This window comes from Gasterosteus aculeatus, chromosome 21 (assembly GCF_964276395.1).
Source record: "Gasterosteus aculeatus chromosome 21, fGasAcu3.hap1.1, whole genome shotgun sequence".
Taxonomy (NCBI): domain Eukaryota; kingdom Metazoa; phylum Chordata; class Actinopteri; order Perciformes; family Gasterosteidae; genus Gasterosteus; species Gasterosteus aculeatus.
Genome location: NC_135708.1, coordinates 16690662 through 16715694, shown reverse-complemented (window position 1 = coordinate 16715694; position 25033 = coordinate 16690662). Strand labels below are relative to the sequence as shown.

The window sequence follows — 25033 nt, the reverse complement described above, 5'->3', positions numbered from 1 at the left end:
TTTTACTGCACGCAGCGGCGGGTTCTCCGATGTAAACTGTCTCTTAACCAGTCGGGGCAATATTTGCTGGAGGGGACGAAGACACCGGAGTTGTTGCGCGAACCTAACATGCGGTGAATCTAATAGCTCTTTTTTGTCTCTCTCTCGTATTTGCAATATGAAGAATGGAAGAAGACGATGTTTCTATCCGAGAGCAGAATTTCCACAGCCAAGTTCGAGAGTACATCGTAAGTAGCCTACCGGAGCGGCTAGCGGAGGCTAGCAAGCTAACAACGCCCTCTGCTCTGCGGGTGGTGGGGGGGGGCTAGCGTTAGCTTCGCCTGTCAGTGAGACGCTGCAGATTCGCTCCCACTTTACCACGTTTTGTGCAACACGTCCCGTTGTGTGTCCGTCACACGTGAGGTCGCATCTGCTAATTAAAGTTAGCTGTCACGTTAGCGTTCGTGTTACAACTTCGCCAGTGGAGGCGTCGATGTTGGGACAGACCTGTTATGAATACACCTGCGATTGACGGAGGAAGACGTGGACACAATGTCCCAGTGCTCACTCATTCAGGCTGAACGGGGGACTGGGACATCTGCTTTTGAAATCCCTTTCATTTGTAGGCTTTATTTATATTATAACGTTACGTTACAAACAGGTTAGATTATAATATTCATGTTTCCCTGCTCAAATATGTGTTCGGATATTACACGTTCGGAAAATACACGTGTTCGGTTTGATCATCGGTTTGTGTTAAATGCAGACCTGTCAGATGATCACATGATGATTTAATGGCTTTTTCAGTAAAAGGTCCTCTTTGTTCTCATGAGGTCCTGTGGTTGGATGTTGATGATGTGAGTGACTAAACTTTGTGTTTCAGGAAGAAAACATGTTTTGTAATGACGTGATTGGCAGAGGAGGCAGTTTGCTGTGTAATATTATAAGTAAGAAGATGTGTTCTTGTCTGGCAAATGTTTAACCACTGCAGCTTTACATTTAGTGTCCTTAATCTTCCCGTTATGCCACCTGACAATCAAAATATAACAATAAACTCGTGGGTAGGAAACTCTCTGATGATCGTCTTTTTTCTGTGGATCAGTCGACTTAAATGAGAAAGTACAGGGGATAATTTAACCTGGAGTAAATCTACTTGATTACTCTTAGAATAGTAACTATCAAAGGTTTCACCTCTCAGACGAGCTGAACAGCTCAGCTTTGGATGGCACATTTTGTCCTGCTTATCGCTCTGCATCTGACTCCCAGTATCCCGTATCACCATCGTAATGGCTCCTTCCTGTCTCAATGTGAGTCAGATTGATTTCTGTGTGTTATTGTGCGTGCCGGGGCCACTCTGCGTTGAGTTTCATACTTGTTAAACATGACTCGGTGACAACGTGGTACTTTGCATGCTAGACCTGAGTTTTGGTGAAGTGGTTTCTGACGCACCGGCGTCCTGAAGAAGTGTTTTAAGAGAAATCTAGTTAACACGGAATAAAGTGAGACTAGCTGGTGACTCCGTCACTAATGACACCTTCCACTTCCACCTCCACACAAGGACGGAAAATGATTATCAGGCTTTCACGTGGTTTTGGAAACACAAGTTCACTTTGTTGAAGGGCGTGCAGAAGTTGTGACATTCCTGAACCTGAACAACCACTTTCCTAAGAAAATATTTTGACCATTTAGGAGACCGAGTGAAGTAAGTTCTTCCAGCACGCTTTGACAGCATGTTGTAAAAGTGTTGTTGTGGCTAATGACAGGGGTCATGGCCTGGTGTTTAGGTTTCTTCAGCCGTCCTCTGTTAATCAGGTTATCTCCTGTCTGCAGCCTTCAACTGCATTAACTTTTGTCTAACGTGGAAACATCTAAAACCAGACTCCTGCTAAACAGGTCTAATTCTTGAACAACATTTACCACAGCGCCTGAAGTCATTGCAGGAATTGTCAAATGACATAAGTGTCCCTCCCCTGCAGCTCGAGTTCTCACTGCATAAAGCTGTGAAATACTGTCCCCATGGTTGGATGGTGCGTGCAAACCGCTCACAAGCCGTTACATTTGTTGTTACTTCTTTCTTTTCTGTTTCCCGATGGGCAGCGGCGTTGGCCTCCGCTCTGCCTGTGACTTGTTGTTGTTGTTGTATCTTCCTGAACCCCCGTGTTGCGTCTCTGCCAGTCCATCAGCTCCCTGCACATACCTCTGTGTTTCCCCCCCGAGGTCCCAGCAGACCTTTTTGTAGCCCCGGTCTTTAAATCAGCTGTCTTTCGTTTGGAAAGAGGACTCAGGTGATAAGACATACAGCACCATGTCATCTCATGAGCCCAGCTTTCCCAATCCAATGTTGACGGGGTGCAAGGTGCTGAAGCGGGAGCTTCTAACATTAGTTGTGTCACTGTCACAGTAGAAGGGGGGAAATGTGGAATGGGATCCTTCTGCGTGTTTTGAGGCCGCGGTTAGGTGACACATTCCCACGCGGCGGCCGTTTCTGGACCACTTTGCACAAACTGTTGGTCGCATGAGCACGTCATACGTTGGAAAACAATGATTACTATTTTACTTTATGCTGAAATAAATAGGGTCAATTTGAACTTTACGTTAATAATGAAGGATTTCTGTAATAATGAGAACACTTCAAAAAGCCTGAACCACAGGTAGATTCGCTTTTGGAAAGCAGACATGTACATATTTCCACATTGCACAAATCATTTTGGGTATTATTAGACGCACGGGGGGGGGGGTTACAGAATGGTTAAAAGCAAATATGGAAGCACTCCGTGTTCTGGACATTGTGCTGCCGAGACCATACATTCAAACAGAAAAAGACCAACTACACATATCATACAATCCTTGACCAAGACTCTTGACGTTGTCGTTTCAGATCTGCTTCCTCCTGTTTGCAGTCCTCTACATCGTGTCCTACTTCATCATAACGAGATACAAGAAGAAGAGCGGTAAGTGTGTCACGTAGGAACTCTCCCTCCACGGGGGCAGAAAGCTGTACGATTTCATCGCCCGAAAGCGTCAAACCGGAGCACTTCCACGGCAGAAGGGCGTGCGCGGTGTATTTACTCACTGACCGAGCCCTCTGTTGTGTTGGGACTGAAAGCAAGTCACTTCCAAGAAGGCTTTAGGTGTTTTGAGACACCACACCCAGGCCTGCAGAGTAATCTCACGCCGGCAGCTTTCTATCGGTGTGACTCGTGTCCGCCCACAAGCGCTTTAGGGACTGGACCAATACAACGTTTGTCTATTAGGAAACACGGAGAGCTTGAGATGTTCTTCTGTAACATCCGACACGTTGGAGGTACAGCGGGGAGACATGAGGAGACTGTGATCGGACATCGGCCACCTGTGTCCCGGTCGTCTTGGTCTCCCTCGTCTCGTTTGGAAAGTGGACCGCTTTGCACCGGACATCCAGTGTGCAGTAGACATCCAGGCCGCTCTTCTCTTTGCACCAGTGGTTTGGAAGCTTGATCCTCTCAGTTAAAGGGTTCGCAAAAATAGAAGCACTTTTTCATGGAACTGTTTCACCCAACAACGAACAAAATGCCTGTAAATAAAACGTAAATGTAAATACCTGTTTCTTCTAAGAAATCAAAGTATTTCACGATTTCTATGAAGGTTTTGTAAAAAAGTGTTTTCACAGAATAGGAGCACCTGCACATAACTATGAAATGAGATGGATTACTTTCATTTTGAAACAAAGAGAGGCATGTAGATGGTTGGGCTGTTTTATTAAGCTAACAACACAACCATGCATGTTGGTATCTGCGGATGTGAAAATGTCAGATGTTTTACCTTTGTGCTGCTTGAAGCAGGTTGCGATGCATGAGACAGACGGAAGATTCACACCTTGTGTTTTGGTTCCCTTTATAGATGACCACGAAGATGAAGATGCGGTCGTCAATAGAATATCGTGAGTAAATTTACCATCGGTAAATTTTCTTTTTGGAACAACGTATCTACTAAGCGGCACCTGGCTTTTAACTTGACAAACTTGTTCATATCTTCATGTTTCATATAAAAAAAAGCAAATATGTTCAGAAAGTTAGTCAGCTACTTAAATAAAGTAAATAAATATGTTGCTCATTGGAGCTGAAACAATGAATGGATTACTCAAACTAAACCAGCCTTTTATAATAGATTCAACATTTCCGTCACGTTTGCTTTGCTGTAAACGCAGTGACTCTGTTATATCACAGCTCATTTCCTGTGACATCCTTAAACATTCTACACGTGTTTCCACTTTGACCCGTGTGTGTTTCTGCTTTGTGTTTGGATTCGGTCCCCAGATTATACTTGTGCACTTTCACGCTGGCAGTGTCGGGTGGTGCCGTCTTCCTGCTGCCCTTCTCCATCATCAGTAACGAGATCCTCCTCTCCTTCCCCAAAAACTATTACATTCAGTGGCTCAATGGCTCCCTCATTCATGGTCAGTGGATCGATCTCATGTCGTCTTCCTTTTGCCTTTTTTGTTTTTTGGAATAACCTATAATCACCTATTAGCCAACACTTATTTTAATCCAGTTTGTTTTAAGGTATCAAATGACATAATAAAACATAGTAGATTCAACACAAAAAAGAAGAGGCATTGTTGCCCTGTCAAGTTTTCAGTTTTACTCAAAGATCACCACTTAAAACACGAGCTAGATTAAAAGAATATATTAATAGACTGTTGTGACCAAACTCTTTTTGAATTTGCATCTTTCTTTTGTTTTGTGTCAGTTTTTAGAAAGTTGCATCTCCTCTGGAGCTTTCTTTGTTGTTGTCACTACTGTTTGATATTGATATGAATTTTATTCTGTCTTTGATGCTGAAAGTTTAGTATTTGTGTTGTTACAAGAACATCCACCAGGGGGCGTCAGAGTCCATGAATTGGACACAAAGACCGATAACGGACAGTTAAAACCAGTGTTGGCACCTCACAACCTGTTCATGTAACCTCACTGAGCCTGACACGATTAGACATTAAAACAGGATTTTATGTGTAATATATATATATATATATATATATATATATATATAATGATTTACCTGTATGCATAAACAGACTGACGTGTTTGCAGGTCTGTGGAACCTGGTGTCGCTGTTCTCCAACCTGTGTCTCTTTGTCCTGATGCCCTTTGCTTACTTCTTCCTGGAGTCGGAGGGATTCGCAGGTTCTAAAAAGGTGCGTTGCCTTACGTTTGTTGCATCATTTCGACGCACAACGATCATCACAAAAAAAGAAAAAATGCTATAAATTAAATATTAGTTTTAGAAAAACTTTGGTCCTGGGAATTAAGTGATCGATGACACTGTAACTGAAACGATACAGAAGCAGAACGCCGTTTCTTCTGTGCCTCCCGTGTGCCCGTGCTTTGCTCTGCATGCAAAGGGCCTGTCTCCTGCAGCAGGTGCCGTGTCCTCGGCCCCCCTCCCCGACTCACGCCGCCGACTGTAACCGCCACCGCAGAAAAACTTCATTAACCATGAAAGTCTGAACCTGGACTTCGCCCAGCGCCACGTCCTGACAAACACTCCCAATAAGGCCGCGGGGGCTGCAAACGCTTCAACGCGGCTGCATCGGCTCCGCTGATTTAGAGCCTGATTCCTTGTCACCCCCCCCCCCCACCCCTGCCTCCCCTTTTCCCCGGCCCCCCAAAATAAAACTTCAAAAGGACAGGCTAATAATCGAGTTGTATGGCTCAGAAAACTTCCTTGTTTAATTGATTACCTCCCCCCCCCACAAAATCCCTCCCTCCGCCCCCCAAAAAAGGAGGTTGGGGGCTCGTGTTCCAAAAGTCCATAAAGTCGCAGCAACATGACAGCACAATAGAAGCTTGCAAAATTGGGGGGGGGGGATTTTGTTTTAATACACCTCTATCCTGTGTCACAGTTTGAAACCGCTCTGGTTTATGTCCCTCCTGGCTAAAGCACATAAAAATTAGTCTGTACTGTAGCGCACGGCCAGATCTTTTCTTCCTCGGCCCGCTAATTTGTTTCGGTTGGACTTCCTTCAGTGGAAGGCGGGACCTGATCTGTAGGAAGCAGGGCGAGGGCCTCTTTCACGTTTTTCCTTGCTACCGCTCCTCCATAAATGTGCTCAGAGGAAGCACTGCTCAATGTTGAGCTGCACGTGCAGGTTCACATTGCGTACATGTTGTGTGCAGGGGCGGGGGCGACACTTCAAATGAAATAAATAAAACAGCCGAGCTGCCCGGCGACAGGAAGAGGATCAAAAACCCCCTCAGATCCGAGTTATTCGAATGGGATATTATCCCTTTCCCCCAATAAGCGCATTCGACCACATTGTCATAAGGTTTTATGTGGCGTTTTAACCTCCCGTGCCAATGTTACGGCACTGCGAGTTCCTTTTTGACTGCGGAAATGAAGTGAATGATGAATTTCACTACTAACGGTGTCGGTCAGCCTTTTCATGTGGCTGTGTTTACTTTTGACGATGCACTAAAAGACGCCACCAGAATAAAGATGGAAATGTGGATGTATTTTTTTTTTTTTTCTCGTACGTTAACCGTTCACCTCTTTAGAGGCTCTGTCACCCCGAGAGATTAATAGTTTAACAAATTGTCCAAATGGTGGATGAATCAGAGCGACAGGGTCTTGATGGCAGATGTTATGATGCAGCTTTATTTGCTGCTGTAAAATGTCCCCCACTTAACTGCTGGCTTCTCAAATCTTTGCCGCGGAGCCGCATCACCGAGGCCGCAAAAGGTCGCCGCGCAGGTCGGCTCAGCTGCTTCTGACCATGTGTCGTGTGCAATGCGAATCGCACGTAAAATAAGGTTAATATTAATCTTTTCGGTCCGCTCTGGTCGCCCGCCGCGCCGCCAGTAGGTGGCATTATAATAATGTTCTCGAAGGCACCAGCACTCCCAGCCTTTTGTCCCGACTTCTATTTATATCAAGAGACTTAAGTTGGCTTAGTAATTATAAACGGTGAGTGTGATATCTTGAAGCTATATTTACTCAAAAACAATTAGATCAAGGTATAAAAAGAGGTTTTGACGGGTCTATTTCTAGTGTTGTCTCATCTTATGTTCTTACCACTAATGCACAGACGATATCATCTCTTGCTAAAAATACAAATATATTCATTTCCTCAGTTACCAACGCTTATTGTAACTTCAGTGTGAGGGAAATATGTGTGTTTTATGAGTCTAGTAAGAACCATACAGCGAAGTATGCTTCGCAGGGAGCAGTCTTTCGGTCTTACCCACAGTATTGAAATGTGTTTGATCCTGAAACGAGTTGGAACGAGTCTGACCCCCCGACTGACCCAGCAAAGGGCCAACAGGTTTCATCTGGTAGTTAAAGAAACTCCTCATCAATCTCATCCTAAGCCCTAACCCGCCAATGATGAGAAGTGTGTTTATTGTGGAGGGAGGGGAGGAGGAGTAGGAGGAGGGGGTGGGGAGGGGGAACGTCTCGCCGAGCGAACCCGCGTGGTGTTACTAAGATACTCCTCTTTGTTGGAGCTCCACAATGGGGGCCTGGATATTTATTTCAAATCTCCTGCACATGCAGACATTTTTCCCAGGCCTTCCTTCGGGCCGGGCCGGGCCGGAGAATATAAAGTGGTGTTTACATACCTTCCTTTAAGGTCACAATGTCTCCCTAAAGCTGCCTGTTACAATGTTGGTTACCATGGCAACATATTAGTTCGAGCTGGGAATTTCAGAAAGAACAAGCGAGTTGCTCAGGATTTCTACCCCCCCCCCCTCTCCCCCTCCTCCCCCCTTTCCTCCCGTGACTCAGTTTTTCTAACCTCGGGGATCAGTTCTGAAGCTCCACTGATTCTGCTTCTGAATCTTTTCTTGACCTTTAAAGCGAGATATCGTACACGCAGACTGCATATATAGAAATCATTGGCGTGGCTTTAGGTTGACTGAGCTTCGTGTCGATTAGGGGGATGTCGAACACAACTTCTTCTCTTCTCCGACTCATCCGGTGAGTCAGCGATGGGAGGAGCAGGGAAACGGGAGTTTTAACTCACATCCCGAAAATCATCAACATTTACAACAGCGCCCCCCCCCCCACCTGGGTTTGAACAATACGACGTGACGCCGATCATTTCCCATGCGCTCGTGTCATTGGTGCTTTATTAAGAGCCCTCAGAAGTTGGTCGTGCAGCTTTACAGGGCGGCGTCCCTCTCCTCTGCTTTCTGTCTCTGACACGGCCGCTGCGCTGCGGCCCGGCCGGCTGAAGGACACGCTAATAAGGTCCCCGGACATCTGGCACGTCTTTAGCAGCGAGGAGGGAGGGGGGCGGCCCCGGCCCGGGCCCCCTCCGTCACGTCTTACACTCCGGCCCCTTGTTCCACACGCCTCTGACAGTGAGCAGAAGGATGGTCTGCGGGATGATCTCTGCCACCGCCTGCTGACCCGCCGAGGATTGATGGCGGCAAACTCGGAAGCTCCTGCACCACCTAACTCGTCCTAACTCCGACCCCACTCCCCTCCCCTCCCGCCCCAATGTCCAACTCAACCCTGCATCTTCCCTCTTTAGTGTCGTCTCTCACTCTCGTTCACTCGACTGTTGCACATTTAAGGAGCAGAGGTGGACACGGGCAGGTTGTGCTTTGGTTTCTCTGCAGGAAGCAGGCCGACGGCTCCTCTGTGGCTTTGTGTAACTGGGTGGATTTGGAGGTTTATTTGCCTCGTTGGTCACGTGCGTCGGTCTGTGTGCGTACGTGAATTCAGGCATGTTTAGTTTGGTGCCTCACATGAAGCGCTTTTTTTCCCTCTTCTGGCCACCACGCGAGTTTCTTGGAAGTCTCTCCCTTCTTGTTTGAGCACAGCTGCCGTTAAGCAGCCCCGCACCCGATGTCGGTGTGAGGATCAGGGGATGCTGAATATTTCAGAGCTGCTATATTTAGGCGTAGTTACACATTTAGAACGGCAAGAATAGAAACTTTCAGCGGGCGCTCTGGATGCCGAGGCACAGGTTTCTCTATCCTTTCTCTCTCGTCCCCTCACCGGTTGACAGTTTTCATCTTTGATGGCTGATGATAGCTTAGTTCCATTTTTCTATTTTCATACCATCGTTTTTTTTCAAAGCACAAATTTGCCTTTTTTATTTCCCGTCTGATAAAGGAACAAAGGATTTCGTTATTCTCGCTTGAAAGGACAAGTGAGAAACTTTCAATGTGCAATGTCATGCGTGTGCGCGTATCGATGACACCAATCTGGACTCGCAGGTCAGCCGTCCGCTTTTCCCCCGAGCTGTCAAATCCGGTCCGACACAGCGGACCGGTCCTCCAGCGAGGCAGGAGCCAGGGATGATAGTGAGGGAGGTGATTGCCTCTGCCCTAAATGATCTGAATGGCTAATGATTGGAGGCCTATAAATGATTGAGAGGCCTATCTGAGGGAAATACACCTTGGGCATCGGTCGGCCTGTTAAGGTGGACTGGTGCGCTTGAGCGGACGTGTGTCCCCATGCATCCTTAAGAGAGAGGGCGCGCGTGTGGGACGCGGGCTGAAAGCATTCCTCTCTCGCCGCGCTCACCTCCGGGGATTGAGATGCGCCCCGGCGTCGACTCCTCTCCCCCCCCCGCCGGCCTCCCTCCGTTGTCCCCTCAGCGAAAAAACGCACCAGTGCCCCGAGTGTCCACGGACTGTCGTGTTTGTGTGCGTTGGGATATTTAACGCGTTCGGTGCATTGATCTGCATCGAGCGGGGGGGGGGGGGGGGGGGTCGTTGACGGCGTGATAGCATGACAGAAAATGAATAAATGTTTCTGCAGACTCAAGAAGGACCTGTCGGTGGCTGCAGTGTCTGCCTCGGCCACACTGGGGCACTCCAGACCCTGTCCACGGTCCTCCCTGTGGTGCTAGAAAATTCTACACTCACTCACCGAGGCTTTTCCAGAAGGCCGCGCAAGAGGAGGCGATTGCTCAGCGATGGCCGAGGGATGCGACGGCGGATTTGGGAATAAGCTCAAATCCTCACACATCAGTATCCAAAGTCTGGACTGAAGGGGGGTCGGTGACAATGTGTGGACAATAAATTTGCCTCTGATCCATTAGTGCTGCCGTTTGTGAGATCGGCGCTTGTAAAAGAGATGGGAGCTCAGGAGTGAGTTAGGAGAGACCATATTTCAAGCTCTCTAACTGTGAATGTGAACGCTAGAACAGGTGGTTCGGTTGACATCTTGAACTGTGCCGTGAAAACATTAAAAAAAAAAAAAAAAAAAAAAGTGAGCCGTGTCTGATTTAATCTACAGAATTGAAACCATTTGCATTTTCTAAAGCGACTTGATTAACAAGGGGGATACTTTCAAAGAGAGCCCCCCCTCCCCCCTTGTACCTGTTGGCAAATACTGAACAGCAACCGCAGAGCCATTATGTTAGCTGGTAACAAATTGCTCATATGTGCCCAATTTAAGCCGAGAGCCCTTGTTCTCCCGAGCCTGGTAGCCTACCCGACATGTGTAGAACGCCGATCCATCTTACAGGCACAGACAGCTCGGCTCTCCTGCAAGGGAGGGCGGGGGAGAGGTGGGGGGGGGGGGCGGGAAATTGTGTGAACAGGTAGAGGAGGACTTTATTAACCACTCAGCAGTTTGTGACCCGGAAAACCCAAATTACCCCAAAACCCTCTGGTCTGCGCGGGCCCGGGACACGGCCGCGGCGTCTTGAGGGAGCTCCTAATCGGCCCCAGATGGGGGGCCTGCTCTTGATCGCAGACAGTAGCCGACCCGGGGCAGGCTCGCATGCTCCATACGGCACCCCCCCCCCACCGCAAACTTTTTTTTTTCATTTCACCTCTGCCACCACCAGCCCCTGTTAGACTCACTTTAAAGAGCACAACGTGTGTGTATAACAGGACTGTTTTACGCAGGAACCCGTGGGAGCGTTTCTGTCATGTTTCTGTGGCCTGAATGGAAATGATGGCGTTTAATATGAGCGCGGGAGGATGGAAATGTCTCGTAAAAGGAATCCTGTTTTTGTGTTTTTTAATTATCACTTGAAATGTAGGTGATCCCACCTCCCAGGCTTGATGTGTTTTGTATTGTGTATTGAAATAAAGTTGTGTTTTTTTTCTGTCAGGGCATTAAGGCGCGTATCCTAGAGACCTTTGTGATGCTCTTCCTGCTGGCGTTGCTCATCCTGGGCATCGTGTGGGTGGCGTCAGCGCTCATTGACAACGATGCGGCCAGTATGGAGTCACTCTACGGTACCAGTACCAGTTTGGACATTTGCATTATTTCTCCCACTGTCTGATGGGGTTGATAACAGGCTCTCATGCTCATATGCAGTCAAATATGAAGCTTGAGCTGCCAGTTGGTTAGCTTCGCTTAGCTTAGCATGAATACTGGAATTCATTAGAGTGGCTTTCTCAAAAGTTCAATTTTTTACCTAATGAAGCACACAAATTAAAACATAATATCTCGTTTGTTTAATCCCTTCACAAATATAAATGTAAAACTACGTAGTGTGGATTTCCTTAGATGATGATTTTCATTTCCTGACCCATTCTTTCTGTAGATCTTTGGGAATTCTACCTTCCATACCTCTACTCCTGTATATCTCTGATGGGAGGACTGCTTTTACTCAGTAAGCCACTTCATTTACACACACTGCAAATAATGCAATCTAATCGCTAATCCATCAAATTAATACTGCTTGATTTCTTCACCTCGTCCTGGTTAAACAAGCACTCTGACCGTGCTGTTTTCTGTCCCGTGTAGTGTGCACTCCTGTGGGATTGTCGAGGATGTTCACCATCATGGGCCAGTTGCTAGTGAAGCCAACAGTAAGGAATCTGCATCTGTTTGTTGCTGTAAACGCCTTTGTCTGTAGAAATGAGCAGCTGGCAGCTGGTTTTTTGGGCTGAAACAATGCCGAGTTGAACCGGAACGCTCAGACTGGAGGTAACTGTCTGTTTGAGACGACCACTAACACGCAGAGCGCAGGACTACAAATACATCACCAACTCATCCTCCCATCTGCCATCTCTCCAGTCCCACTCTGGGCCTAATTATAACCCATTTCATTTCTTCCTCCTCTGCTCCCTGCCTTCAGATCCTGGAGGACCTGGATGAGCAGATTTACTGCATCCATTTGCAGGAGGAAGCCCTTCAGAGGAGGTTAAACGGTATGTCTGTGGGGGACGTGTTGGCACATTGGAGGGGAGGGCCTGACTGCCCTATTGGGTGTGATGGAGCGCGGCCACACTGGAATCAATTAGCATTGAAAATTCAGCCACACACAGACGGACATGAACAGACACTGGGGGGGGGAAAAGAAAGCAATACATGAGGAAAGGCTCCAGCGGCCTTTCCCCACCGCTGTCTCACCAACATAACCTCTGCTGAAGGGCAAAGCAGCCACATGGAAAGGACCATATTGTATATGTTAAGGAAGTTTTTAAGGATCCATTTAAGACACTGGTGAAGTGATTGCCTCTTTTAGGACTAGAACGGTGGCCCGAGTAATAAGTCTTTTACAAGGACCTTCTTTGGACATAAAAGAGGCTTTTCGGTGGCTCCTGAAAGGAGACAGGGAGCCGTGTGCGGCTCTCCGGAACAAAGGGATAGTTTAAAGAGTTGGATGGTGCAGATTATTTTTTTAGCCTGCATTTCCTTTTCACGTCCGACCCTCTGTGTTCCCAAATTCCTCGTTTTGACGTTTGAATGATCTCCAAAAGCAGGAAGTATTTGGGCCGCGTTCCAAAAGCTACTTTAATATTAACTCAAGCGTGCAACCAAGTGTACGGATGCGAGTAAATGAAGAGGACGAGCGTCCTTTCAAACCATGGAGGTAAGGGAGATCCCTCCCTGATAACGCGTGTTTTCGAATGCCACGCCGGGCCGACCCCATAGACAGCCACCAATGCGTATGGTTCCCTCGAGCATATTCCACGCCGCCCCGCTTTGAACTAACTGAATAATTGTAATCTGTTCCTTATCACCTCCAACACAGTTTGAACTCAACGAGTCCTTGTGAGGGCAAACAAAACAAACAAAAAATGTGGCCAACATCTTTTCTTTTTTTGTGTGTGTGTGTGTGCCGCCGCCGAGCTGCAAATGCGCTTTTACCCGTTTAGAAAAGGTGGAACCGGCGTGGCCAAGAAGAGTGTTTTCATGCTGCGCAAGAGATGCACATGGTCCGCGCTCACACACGCACACACACACGCACACGGGTGAAAAAACCCCGAAGGCCAGACTGGTGTCCCTTTGATCTGCTGCGAGCGACCACAGTTCACCAACAGTTCACGGGACACACTCCAGAGGCGAGCAGTGTTGTTGTCTTGCTTCACCTGCGTCCGCTCCGCAATGCAGCCCCTCCAACGGGTCCTTTGGCCCGGTTTGTGTTTGCAGATGTGGACTGTTGAGCCACATCAGTCGGCGCATCAACGTTTATTTACGCGTCTGGGCCTTTTGTTGTCCTCGCTCTGCACGTAACGGCCCATTTGTAATGGCATTGTTTATGTTGTAACTGTAAGAGTTCAGAGGCTCACGGCTTAACTTGGCTGATTGGGCATGTGCATCTGTTCTTCTTGTCATGGTAACGATGGACCTAATATGCGTGATGTTCAGACGCACGCACCGAGAACTCTCCGGTAGGCTGCTAACACTTTGCTTACCAGAAACCAGGGTTTGCAATTAACCGCAGCGACCCTTTTTTTTTGACTGTTGTCCAATGTGTTCAGGCTTAAGTTTACACACCGTATAGAAATCCCAGAAAAAATAGGGTATTTTGGGGGATTCCGTCGGGTTTTTGGTGAGAGACTATTGTCTAGTATCCAGAACAGACAAATAGGACACACTGTGACACACACACACACACAGACACACACACCACGCTGCCCTCTCAAGACCCGGATCTGCTGATAGCAGACCAAAAGAGCGCCTGTCCAGATGCTATGCGGCACGATGACCTTGCCGGTGCCTCTGTTGTCTCAGCATGGTGTTTAGCATAAGCGTGGATGACGTCCTTTTTTTTTCTCGTCTGTGCTGAAGGTTGGAAAGGATACGTTGAATTACTCCGGGCCTTCCTGGCTGCCAGAAGCCTCACTCAGCATCTCTGCCTCGCTGTAACTCAGTCTCTTAATTGATGCTGCCAGCAGAAGGAGAGGGATATATTTAACTCCGGTTTAGAATGATGTCACTGAAGATACTGCAGTTGAAATTCAAGTGATGATATTGTTCTTTGTCTTCACTTGGATCTGCCTACGGTTCATTCGATCAATGATTTATCCGTCCCGGGTGACGGGCAGGGCCACGTTTGGCTGCGTTATGCACAAATATGATAGATTAGTTCAGTACCCCCCCCCCCCCGAGGCGGAGTTTTCACTTCATCTCTGGAGAAGAAAAAGCTGTTGAACTGCCCGTGACATTTCCTGTTGTGTTGTTCGTATATTTGCTCGGAGGGTTCAAACTTTCCCCTGCTTAGATCCCGGGACAGACAACACTGCTAAGTCTCTCAGTCTATCGCAGGTCCTCTGCCTACTTAAAGCCATCCAGACAGGGCGTGTCATAATCACGCGGGGGGGGGACGGGGGCTTGATCAAAGCCATTGGTCCTTCCCTCTTGTAACAAAGATGAAAGACGGTGTTTTTATTGCGCGCTAGTAACGCTGTAACGCTGAGCTAATTGGTGTTGATCCGCCAATCACCTGGGGGGGGATGCAAACGGATACTCTTCCCTTCGGCTCCCGGGGGCCCTCTGCGCCACCGCGTCAAGTCGGGGAGGGAAGTAGATGAATTAGCCTTGAACGAGGCGGCCTTGCGGTTTTCCCGGAGAATCCCCCCGCTGTCTTCTCCAGCCCACGGAACCAGTTGTGGCATGAAGGAGACAGCTCCTGACATAAGGAATGGTTTTTGATTTACATGGTGGTGTTCACAGCAGGGTTAATTGTTTTAATAGAGAGGTCAAACACCGTATGATGCAGCGAGAAAAAGTTGAAGGGTGAAGTTAACATTGAGCGTGATATTTGATACTGTTTTCCAACTGAATGCATTGTTCCTTAAGTCTTCCTGTACAGTGCACATATTTGGCAGACACTGTGAAGAGATCTGTTGAAACAAAGATTATAGTTTTTGCTTTTAGTTGCTTCTCGGATGTTAGCATTTTTTAATTTTCTGTGTTTTATATCATTTTAAAGAAAATAACTAACAAAAATAGCAAATAAAGTTTAGGACGGTCGGACAGACAAAACAAGACTCTCAGAACTTTTCTCCATAACTTGACTTTGATTCCACTTAATGTGTAATCCGTTTATTGACTAAATTTTTTGCATATTGAAAATAATCGCAACGATATCTGATCAAATGAAGGTGATTCCAATGGTTTCTCTTTCTGCAGGATCGACCTCTTATACCTTTTCTCGAGGAAACTTTACTGTGCAGCTCAACAAAGACCTGGACAATATTAGAAATCTGAAGCATAAATTGGGTAAGTATTTGTTTAATGCTGGACTGTAATATTTCCTCTGAAGACCTTGAATTGCCATGGAAACGTCTGCCAAGAAGTAAGCTTTTTACATATTGCTGACAGGCGGCTGCTTTCTCCCCGTCCGCCTTAATTTCTTAATTTGGACATGGACCAGAACCGCTTGATAATTTTCCATCCATTTTAGGATATTATAAATGAAGCTGAGTCTTTTGGGGAGCAGTGTGGGGGGGGGAGAGGAGGATGGGGGGGGGGGCACAAAGGCACTTAGGATATTGGACAAGATGGAAACTTTATATTGTAGCAAGCCTTTTAGTGATGTCATTAATTTAGAAGGATGGTGCATATAAAGTGCACTTGGCAAACTTCTCGGGCAGGCAGGGTGGGTGCACTTTGAGAATAAGGAGGACTAACAAGGTTGGAAATAGAGAAAGAAAGTCAATATAGCAAGGATTGGGGAGCAGTAAGATGCACATCCTTGGGTACCGTGGATGTCCATAATAGAAGATATAGGGCACGTGGTCTACAAGCTGTCAGCAGTGTCTAAAAAGATGACTGATGAGTCGCTGGAATAAAAGGAAGCTGGAAGACAGAAACTTTAAATGAAAGTCATTTTGAATTAATTTATTTTTATTCAGGATTTATGTTTTACCAACACATCCAGATGTGCAAACCCTGTAAAGCTATTGATGAACATATTAATTCAATGAATGAATCTGGCAATTAAAGAGTTGCTTATACATATATATTTCTATAGGACCAATGACCTCACATTTTGGCTCTTATTTCCACTCAGAGAGAAGAAAGAAGGCGTCCGGTTGGGAGAAGAACTTGTTGTATCCGATAGTGATGCTGATCCTGCTCGCAGGAACCGTGAGTGCAGTGACCGACTCGTCATTAAGCCCAAACTGTTTACTCTTGGCGTATGCAGCCGGGCCGCTGGCCATTGGGACTAACACCCCTGTACCCCAAATCCTCTTAACAGCTCTGAGTCCGGCCGGGGAAACTACTTTTGTTCAATAGCTGTCAATGCTGAACAGCCACCGTTTTAATACATTATATTCTTGCATGAAACCTCCCCACGCTGTTGAGGTTTTGAGTAGCTTAACGTTGATGGTTATAATGCATCGGCTCACGTACGGCTCAGCAAGGACAACCCCAATTCGATTATATCGTGAGGATACTCTGAGGATTTACGCGATGGTTTTCTAATTACGCGGCGTGTAAACAAATCTTTATCTTCCTCTGTGTCCGCAGACAATCTCAGTCCTTATGGTGGTATTTAATATCCTCTACCTTCTAGTGGATGAGACCGCCATGCCCAAGGGATCCACGGTAAGCCTACTGTAACCTAACCTAAGTACGTTTTTACCCCCCCCCCCTGCACAAACACACACGCCCAGAATGTAAACTGCAGAGCAGCCTGCCTATCAGACCCGCCGTGCTCCTGGCGGCGACATAAATCAAATTCCGGATATGCTCACGTGCTCGTTGGAAAGAAAAGGCCCGGCCAGATGTTAATCACACATGAACCTTGTGCCTCTGGTTTTTGTTTTGGAAGCTCATTGAAAGTCATTTCACAGCGGCGTGCAGATTCAATGAGCTCGCTGCGTGTCTCAAGTCCACAGCGGGTAAGGCAGACGGAGGCCAGGTGACGGGCTCCCGCTGTGAGGCGGCCTAACCGCGTGTGGAACGCCTCTTAGAGATCTCCATCTCCGCCTAACATGCGATGCGTTTTAAGCTCCCCTTATCTCGTCTCATCTGCAGTGACAGAGAGGCGTGCGTGCATGTGCTTGTGTGTGTGTGTGTGTGTGTGTGCGCGCGTCTGTGGTTGCATTCTTGTCTGAGAGGGAGCAACATAATGTATCCTATTTCTCCCTCATTTAATTTTCCGTCTCGCGGGCAACTGACAGAGGTGCCCTCGACGTTCTAATTATTTTATTCAACAGAGATGTTTTTCTTCTGGCATGACGCATCACAGAAAATCCCCCCCCCCAAATTACACTTGTCATGCAGCTTGAAGCTGTCCTCCCTGACAGTGTGGCCCCGACTAAATGCTTTTCTCGCTTGTTGAGCTGGACGGATGCCACACCTCTGATGATCTCACAGCGCTACGAGGGGTGTGTGTGTGTGTGTGTGTGTGTGTGTGTGTGCGGAAGGGGGGTGTCTCGTCCTGCAAAACAATCGATACTGATATGATATCCGCGCAGAAGCTCCCTGGGGGCTGACCGCGCGGCGTCTCGGAGGAGGCGAGCAGGGGAGAGGCAGCGACGCAGAGAAGTGAGGTTTGAGGTCTGAATGAGGAGCCGTCTGAGCAAAGAGACTGTGGGAAAGTCAAATGAGGCCCCCGGTGCGGCGATTGTTGCGGGGTGGGGCGGGCGGCAGAGCACAATGGATGTGCCCTGTCAATGTTTGCCTTCCCTTCCTACTGAGCATCCCGCCACAGTCCCCAGCATACTGAGCAGTGCCCCAATTGGCTTTACGGAGCGGAGGATGGAGGCGGAGGGAAGGCGAATCCGCCAGCGGGACAAACAGGGGGAAGGAGACGGGGAGCAGAGGTGCTGTAGAAGCAACAGGGGGCGCGGGGGGGGTGGGGAGGGGTGAGGAACTGGTGTTGGCGCTGTCAGAGGACGGTGTGTTTTACAGCTTGATGAACAAGCACTAAGAGGGACCCATAAATGTGTTATTGCAGACCCGTGGTAGCCACAACACTTGACACTGTATTTTATAAAATAGGCAATTAGCTGTAACTGGACTCCAAACTCTCACCCCACTAAAGTCGCCCTTCTCTGAGCGTGCACAAACGTGCACAGGAGCTTTCGTGAAGGAAAGCGGACGGAGACGAGCTGAGCGCTGCAATCACCTTTTATTTAGTTGATACCTCGACATCATCCCACCTCGTACGTTTCATCCGATTGACCAGCGTGTGCGACTTTAATGAGGACAGCAGAGTTGGAAGGCGCCGTACGGTGAAAGCTAGCTGTCCTGAGCGCAGGCTACACACGCATATTGTGAGTGCACACACAATCTTAATGCATGCCCCCACCCCGCCCCCCCCCCCCCTCCCTCTCCATTAATAAATTATATCTGATGCTGCCTGCTGAGAGAGAGAGAGAGAGAGAGAGGCTCAAATCACACAAATCAAGATAAGGACAATCTAGTTGGGTAAAGAAATAAATGAAATGCACAAAACACAAAAGTAAATCTAGGACCACACTGAACATTAGTGAATGCACGAGACGGGACGGCGTAGTGTATTTTAGCACATTACGTGTTTGTGAATATACTGCTGTTGTAATCATTTATCTCTCATAACTAAATGATTATCTACAACCTCTGAAAAGTCGGCATCCAGTTTTAGGAACTTTTTGTTGCGTGAAAGTGAGCGCGCTGATCCCTCGCAGGATTCACTCCGGTGCCAAGTCTGTCAAAAGCAAATATTTATCATTCGGCGACACGGACACTTGGTATGTGCAGCATATGTAGATGTTCCTTTTTCCTGCTCCGGTTTCAAAAGGCCTCTAGGTGTTGAAGGGAGGGAGGAAGTGGGGGGGCTGGTGTTTGCCGTAAGTATTTGTCTTGTTGTTTTTATGTTTCTGCCGCGCTTTCAGCCTCCTCTTACCGCGAGCGACGTGGCGTTTTTGTTTGAACACCTGTTCCCGGCGCCGTGCGATCGTTCCATCTCGTTCCATTCATCCCTTTGATTCGGTCCTGCTCACGCGGGGAAACGTCTTCACACGCCGCATACTGACTTTGGAGGGTTTCTGTATCTGCATGTGCTTTATAACCGCCCGCAGTGCCGTCGTTTTCCCATCGTCTTTTTCTTGTAACTCTTAATGTGTTTAAGGTGTAACCGTGTCTCCCGTCCCCTGTCTTCATCTTCTAGGACCGGGGCATTGGGAACACTTCTCTGTCCACATTCGGCCTGGCTCAGGCGGTGCTGGAGATCGTCCTCATGTTGTATCCTTTAAGTGACCCCCCCCCCCCCCCCCCCCCCCCGCCCCATTGTTTGTGGTCAAAGTAGCATGCTCCACGGCCAAGAGCAACATTGTCCAGCCCGCCTTTGTTTACCCAGGACATAGTTCAGCCGCACACCTTCCGGGAGACACGTTGCGCCGTTTCGTCACCTTTTATCGCGGCTGAAAAGGTGCCGACTGGGGCTACTTTTTAGAGGCGACTCCATGAAGCCTGCCCCCGCGACCCGGCAGAGAAGTGTGTTGTTGTTGTTGTTGTTTTTTTTGGGGTCCTTGATTGATTCGCTCAACAGCTACTTGATGGTGTCGTCCGTCGTTGGCTTCTACAGCCTGCGAGTCTTCGAGGGACTCACTCCCAGGAACGACGACACCACCATGACGACGGTAAGGACGGGGGTGAAGTGGGGGCTGAGATTGCTCCTACAGTGCGGTGTTTGGGACCCCCTGTGTTTTGTCCATTCCCCCCCCTCCCTCCCCTCACCTCCCACTACTCTTTCCCGCCTTCCTCTCACTCTGAACTCCTACTGCTCACTAACGTTTTCCTCGGGCCCCCTGAATGGCTTTAGTTGATCTGTCCAATATTTGTTTGTGGGTTGCGCAAACACTGGCAAAGTGCAAGCCCCCTTTCTTGTACATCAGAGGGAGAGTTGGTTTTTTTTTTAGGGATGTGGTGGGTGGGCGGGGGGGCATCCTCTGTTTGGCACCTATTCACTTGGTAATGAGTTTGGGAGTGGTGAGGCTTGTTAACTAGCCATGACGCTCCAGTGAAAGGGCTTGAAAGGACAACAGGGGAAACCTGGTAATGAGCAACTTCAGAGGTTCTAATTGCACAATATGTGCAACTAATTTAACGCCTCGCGTTGCGTGCGCGCGTGTGGGCACGTCACAGCCGAAACTGTCGGCGCAATAGGAGCTTTTCTCGTCGCACGCCTCATAACTGCAGATTATATGCTTGAACAATTTAAGTTATATTTATACATTTTATAGATCATTGGTTGCTGTGTCTCCATTTTGGTCCTGAGTTCAGCCCTGCCAGTGATGTCCAGAACTCTAGGTGAGTCCAGCGCACGCGTCTTGTGTGTCTTTATTATTCTCCTTTAAGTCTTTATATTAAGCTGAGGCCAACCAGCCGCATGGTGTATTCACATCATCATTGAAAAAACAGGCACCCGCCACAAACCGTAGACCATTAAGTTTGCAACTTGAAATCGCCGATAGTTTCCCATAGTGACGAAAAGAGCGCAGGGTGAAGGGGTAAAAATGACAGGGGTAGCACCATCACAATGGCACTAATAAACATGCAGAAGGCAGAGCACAGCTGTTCAAATAGCATTACTGTGTGTGTGTGTGTGTGTGTGTGTGTGTGTGTGTGTGTGTGTGTGTGTGTGTGTGTGTGTGTGTGTGTGTGTGTGTGTGTGTGTGTGTGTGTGTGTGTGTGTGTGTGTGTGTGTGTGTGTGTGTGAGAGATAGGGACCAACACATTGGGAAAACGGGACGGCGCGAGCATACAGTGACTCAGGTTCCGCTTTGTGGCGCTGAATAGATTAAAAGGAATAAATACATGAGACAGAGTTCAAGAGAAAAGGCCTCTTAAGCTTAAGAAAAAAAAAGTGAAATGTTAAAGAAAAGAGGGGGGGGGGGTGGGGAGGGTTGCACACTGTATGAGAGAAAGGGGAACATTAACAGTCTATTTCTTTCTCCAAACGCATGCTGTATCACCACCAACGGCATCACTTATCAAGTGCCGCTCACTTCCAGTGAAAATAGTCCCATACAACCCCGATTAATATCATATGTAGCTGCATAATAGTGGCTTTAACTACTGTACCCCTGACATCTCAAATGCCAAGCGTCTTTTCGACCCCAATTCAATTTTCTCAAATGACCAGACCGAGATCGAGACCTTTGGGCATTAGAGGGGGATGCGGTCAGACCGCAGTAGTGAGCAGCTTCGACTGAGGTCTCCGTCGTCTCCTCACAGGCAATTTTGTTAAAGGTCCTTGATGCTTTCAAACTGCTTACTGCGGCTGTAAATACCTCTCTCCCAGGACAAAATCGATTGCCCGATCTAATTGACGACAGAGGTTGTGAAGATGTTACAGGGGGAGTAGAGCGTATAAAGGCTCGCGGGTCTACGGTGTGCTACGTCTCATCCAATTTCTTTAGGAAAAAAAAGTTGTGGTGCATGAATACGACACGTATGTACACATCAGGGGATTGAAAGCTGGTTTTATTTTAACATCGGATGGCACAGAAACCACTCCTTCATTCTGGGAGATGACGTGCACCCGAGTGCCACCTGCTGTGATCGCTATTGTTGGGTTGAACTGTCCCACATTCTGCCGTCCCGTGCTTCTGCTTGGAAGAACGATTTGTCTATCAGAGGGGGACTTAACTTAAAGACAATTCGGAGAAATGTATCTCAAAGGAACCAAATGAGTGTTGGCTCTTACCTGTTTTTCTGTCCTACACAGGTATTACCAGGTTTGATCTCCTGGGAGACTTCGGGAGATTTAATTGGCTGGGAAACTTTTACATCGTCCTTTCGTACAACCTGCTATTTGCGGTCGTGACGACACTCTGTCTTGTGAGAAAATTCACCTCAGCAGTACGGGAAGAGCTTCTGAAGGCCTTGGGTAAATCTATGTATTTTTCTCGAGGGATTCTAACCAGCACCTTTTTAATGTACTATAACCAAATAAAGCCAAACTGCAACATTTTAGCTGTCATTGTAATCCTGCCTTTTGACGTCCTGGATGTTCTGCAGAATATCAAGCAATCCATTTTGTGACCAATTTTATACCAATGAAGGTCCCGTCTGAAACACTCGGGACCAACCTTCTCTTCGGCCTCGGGGGGGAGAAAGTGCCTTTTTTTTAATTTTAACAAAATGGAGGAACTTGCAGCTAGATCCAATGTGCTGCGGGACTGACACATGACAGAGGACGGGGATAGTCTCAAAGGCTTGTGGCGACAGGCCCTGGATGTTTGATACACAGGGTGGGATAGGGCTAGAAAATGTCAAGCAGAGTGGTGGGGGGGGGGCATCAATACCTCTGTCTAAGAGAAAGTCTGAGGCTTTTTAATGAGATTTCTCTCCCTTATCTCCCCCTGCCCAGGTTTGGATAAATTGCAACTGTCAAACAGCCCCACGGACCCTGAATCTGGAAAGCTCTCAGCCAACGGGCATCAGAAAACTCTGTGAAAAGGGACGATAGATCAGCGCACGCACACGCACACACACCTTAGCACAGCCAAAGGGAGATTTCGACAGTACTGGCTGACTACTGAAAGGTAAAAGGGATTGGAAGGAACTTAATAAACCCGGGCAGTGTCTGACGGATGCTGCAGAGGGAGGCTGGGAGCAATTTAGCTTCGTGACATTCCATCCTCTGCGTCTCGCACGGAAGCTGGGGCCGAGCCAGGGATGAGACCGAGGAGGGAAATAGACTGGCATCACTGCAGTGACCTTGACGTTGACCTCAACCGCGACTGTGACTTTAAACCACCCATATCTTGCTTCAGGGCGTCCCCACCCCCCCCTCTCCAGCATTGCTTCCTGTTTACTGTTTTTTTTTTTTGTTCCACAAACTCCTTCCCGCTGCAGTAGACAAAAGCAAGGAGCAACGTCTTTTTTTTTCTTTTCTATCACCGTGCGCCTCCTCTGTTCTCGGTATAGTAAATGAACCCACCATCCACATGGGTACCTTTTTATGTCAGTGCGTAGATGGTAATCGGTGTGTGTGTGATATGTGAGCAGTTGATTGTCTGTGGTCTCTGGTTGTTATGCGAAATAATGCAGGCATGATAAAAAGGTGTCAGTCTTTTTTTTTCTTCTTTTTTTTTTTAAGAGCTTAAGATGTGAAAAGGACAAAATGTGCTTTGTGAAGCATGAAAGAAGTCAGTTATTCTCCTCCCATCCAATATATAAAACTCATCCATACGATTCACATCATATGCATTTGCACTATCCCAACTGATGGGCTGCATTCGTCTTCTTATTTGGCTTGACAGAAGTGCGCTTTAACTTTATTGATGATGTCGTTAGTTTGTATGACGTAGGGTAAGAACTTTTTCTTTAGGAGCTCTAGGTTAGACTTGAGCTACTCTACAAATGGGAAACTATATTGGAGTTCCATCCTCTTCAGTTCCAAAGAGCAGAATGCTTCAGGGCATTTGTAGCTGAGCCTGTGGTTGTAATTCCTTGAATTTTATTTTGTACATGTTAAATCAAAAACACCATCACATTTTTGCTCACCCTCCCCCATAAATATATATTTAAATTCACATGGCACATAAAGAAATAGTCAAATAGTTCAATAGGTCATTTTTGTAAATGTTACATGTAAATATCACTGTGTTTCAAAACTCTTTTGCATTATTCAGATGTAAATATTTGGCTCTTGTTGAGTCCAATAAGGGTCTGACTCACTAAGCAAGCTGTACTTTGTTGTACATATTTTTTTTATGGACACCTCAATCCAATGCAAACGTGTAACAATCTTTACATGCAGAATGCAGGGTGTGAAAATGTGCAACTTTGCAGCTGCTAGAAAGACTTGGTGACTCAGGCCCGATTTACATGTAGTTGTATTGCTGCATAATCTTCTAAACTGTGACGTCCTTTTGTCTCCAGAACCACCTTAAATGCCTTAAACGACAAGCATCTCGCGGGCTTAATGTTAAGGTTGTTTCTTGTTCCGTGTTGTTTGTAAATGTACTCGTACGTATGTGTACAAGTGCATGGTTTGTCTCTGCACAGTTCCACTGTGATCCCCGTACGCCACCGAGTTTCTAGTCAAGCCAGCTCGCTATAATGTACACATTGCTTTGTGCCATGAATGTTTTCACAGTGGCTCTTATGAAGTGAGAAGCTTCCTTCATTCGTTCCTCTTAAAAAGTTGAACGCTAGAATTGGGTTGAGTGATGTAACGACGTTATCTCTGGCATTGTATGTCATGTGTTTTCATGGCTTAATTAAGTGAGACAAAGGACAAGGAAATTGAGAAATTCTTCTATTTGCATTTGGAACTTGTTTCTTCAGACAGGGATTGTTTTTCTCAAAGCTGTCTACCTTTTGCCTGCAGTTTTACCCACAATTTTAACTGGCTAAAACTTGTACGGAGTGTGCAATTTCATTGGGTACTGTGAATAATTAACGTGGTCCGCAGGGATTTGGCAAAGCAAAAAGAGATATTATAAATTAGCAAGATATCACTTTAAATGTCAAGTAAATTAGTGAAAGTATGAAACGAAATGTACGACTTGATTTGGATGAACTACATTAACTATATGGCTTGTGTTGGATTTTTTCCAATTCCATCATGGTGGTGCAGACATCCATTCCGCTGCAGACTTCACATTGAAGTGTACCTCCCCTAATAAAACATTGCATAAGGACTTGAGAGACATTTTCTATTCAAGCTAACCTTTTAGTTGCCTCTAGAGTACATCTCTGGTGTGTGTGGGATTCCAAAAGGTGAGCTGTTGTGTACGTGAAGCAGCTGTCTGAAGTCTGTACTGTCATGTCAGTTGGTCGCTGCATGTCATTTTTAGTACGTTTTGTGAATGTGTTTCTTTACAATTTCTCAGTTTGCTAAATGTAAGTTTAGTTATTTTTGATGTCTTTGCAAATAAAAAAAATGTAGAAAACTGCTTTCATTTGTCATTGTGACGCCCTG

At 47.0% G+C, this 25033-nt stretch overlaps 1 protein-coding gene across 2 annotated transcripts; it reads left to right on the top strand.

Moving 5' to 3' along the window:
* The first annotated feature begins 2 nt into the window (after positions 1 to 2).
* lmbr1 (limb development membrane protein 1) lies at positions 3 to 25004 on the top strand. 2 transcript variants are annotated; one of them, XM_078095947.1, is made up of 18 exons: positions 3 to 227; positions 2858 to 2930; positions 3856 to 3895; positions 4272 to 4411; positions 5046 to 5149; positions 11033 to 11159; positions 11471 to 11539; positions 11674 to 11738; positions 12008 to 12080; positions 15292 to 15381; positions 16175 to 16251; positions 16636 to 16713; positions 16962 to 17009; positions 19265 to 19338; positions 19646 to 19736; positions 20340 to 20406; positions 21827 to 21988; positions 22472 to 25004. In XM_078095947.1, exons 1-18 carry the CDS (start codon positions 165 to 167, stop codon positions 22555 to 22557), a joined length of 1527 nt encoding a protein of 508 aa, XP_077952073.1. In that variant the 5' UTR covers positions 3 to 164; the 3' UTR covers positions 22558 to 25004. The 2 variants fall into 2 exon arrangements, with proteins under 2 accessions (XP_077952073.1, XP_040022798.2); XM_040166864.2 differs by lacking the exon at positions 16962 to 17009 and having other exon boundaries at positions 5 to 227.
* The last annotated feature ends 29 nt before the right edge of the window (positions 25005 to 25033 follow it).

Bases quoted from the DNA above. Each gene is read 5' to 3' on its own strand.
- lmbr1 (XM_078095947.1), top strand. From the start codon at position 165: ATGGAAGAAGACGATGTTTCTATCCGAGAGCAGAATTTCCACAGCCAA. The intron at 12,081-15,291 runs GTATGTCTGTGG...CTCTTTCTGCAG, and splicing joins CCTTCAGAGGAGGTTAAACG to GATCGACCTCTTATACCTTT. The intron at 20,407-21,826 runs GTGAGTCCAGCG...TGTCCTACACAG, and splicing joins AGTGATGTCCAGAACTCTAG to GTATTACCAGGTTTGATCTC.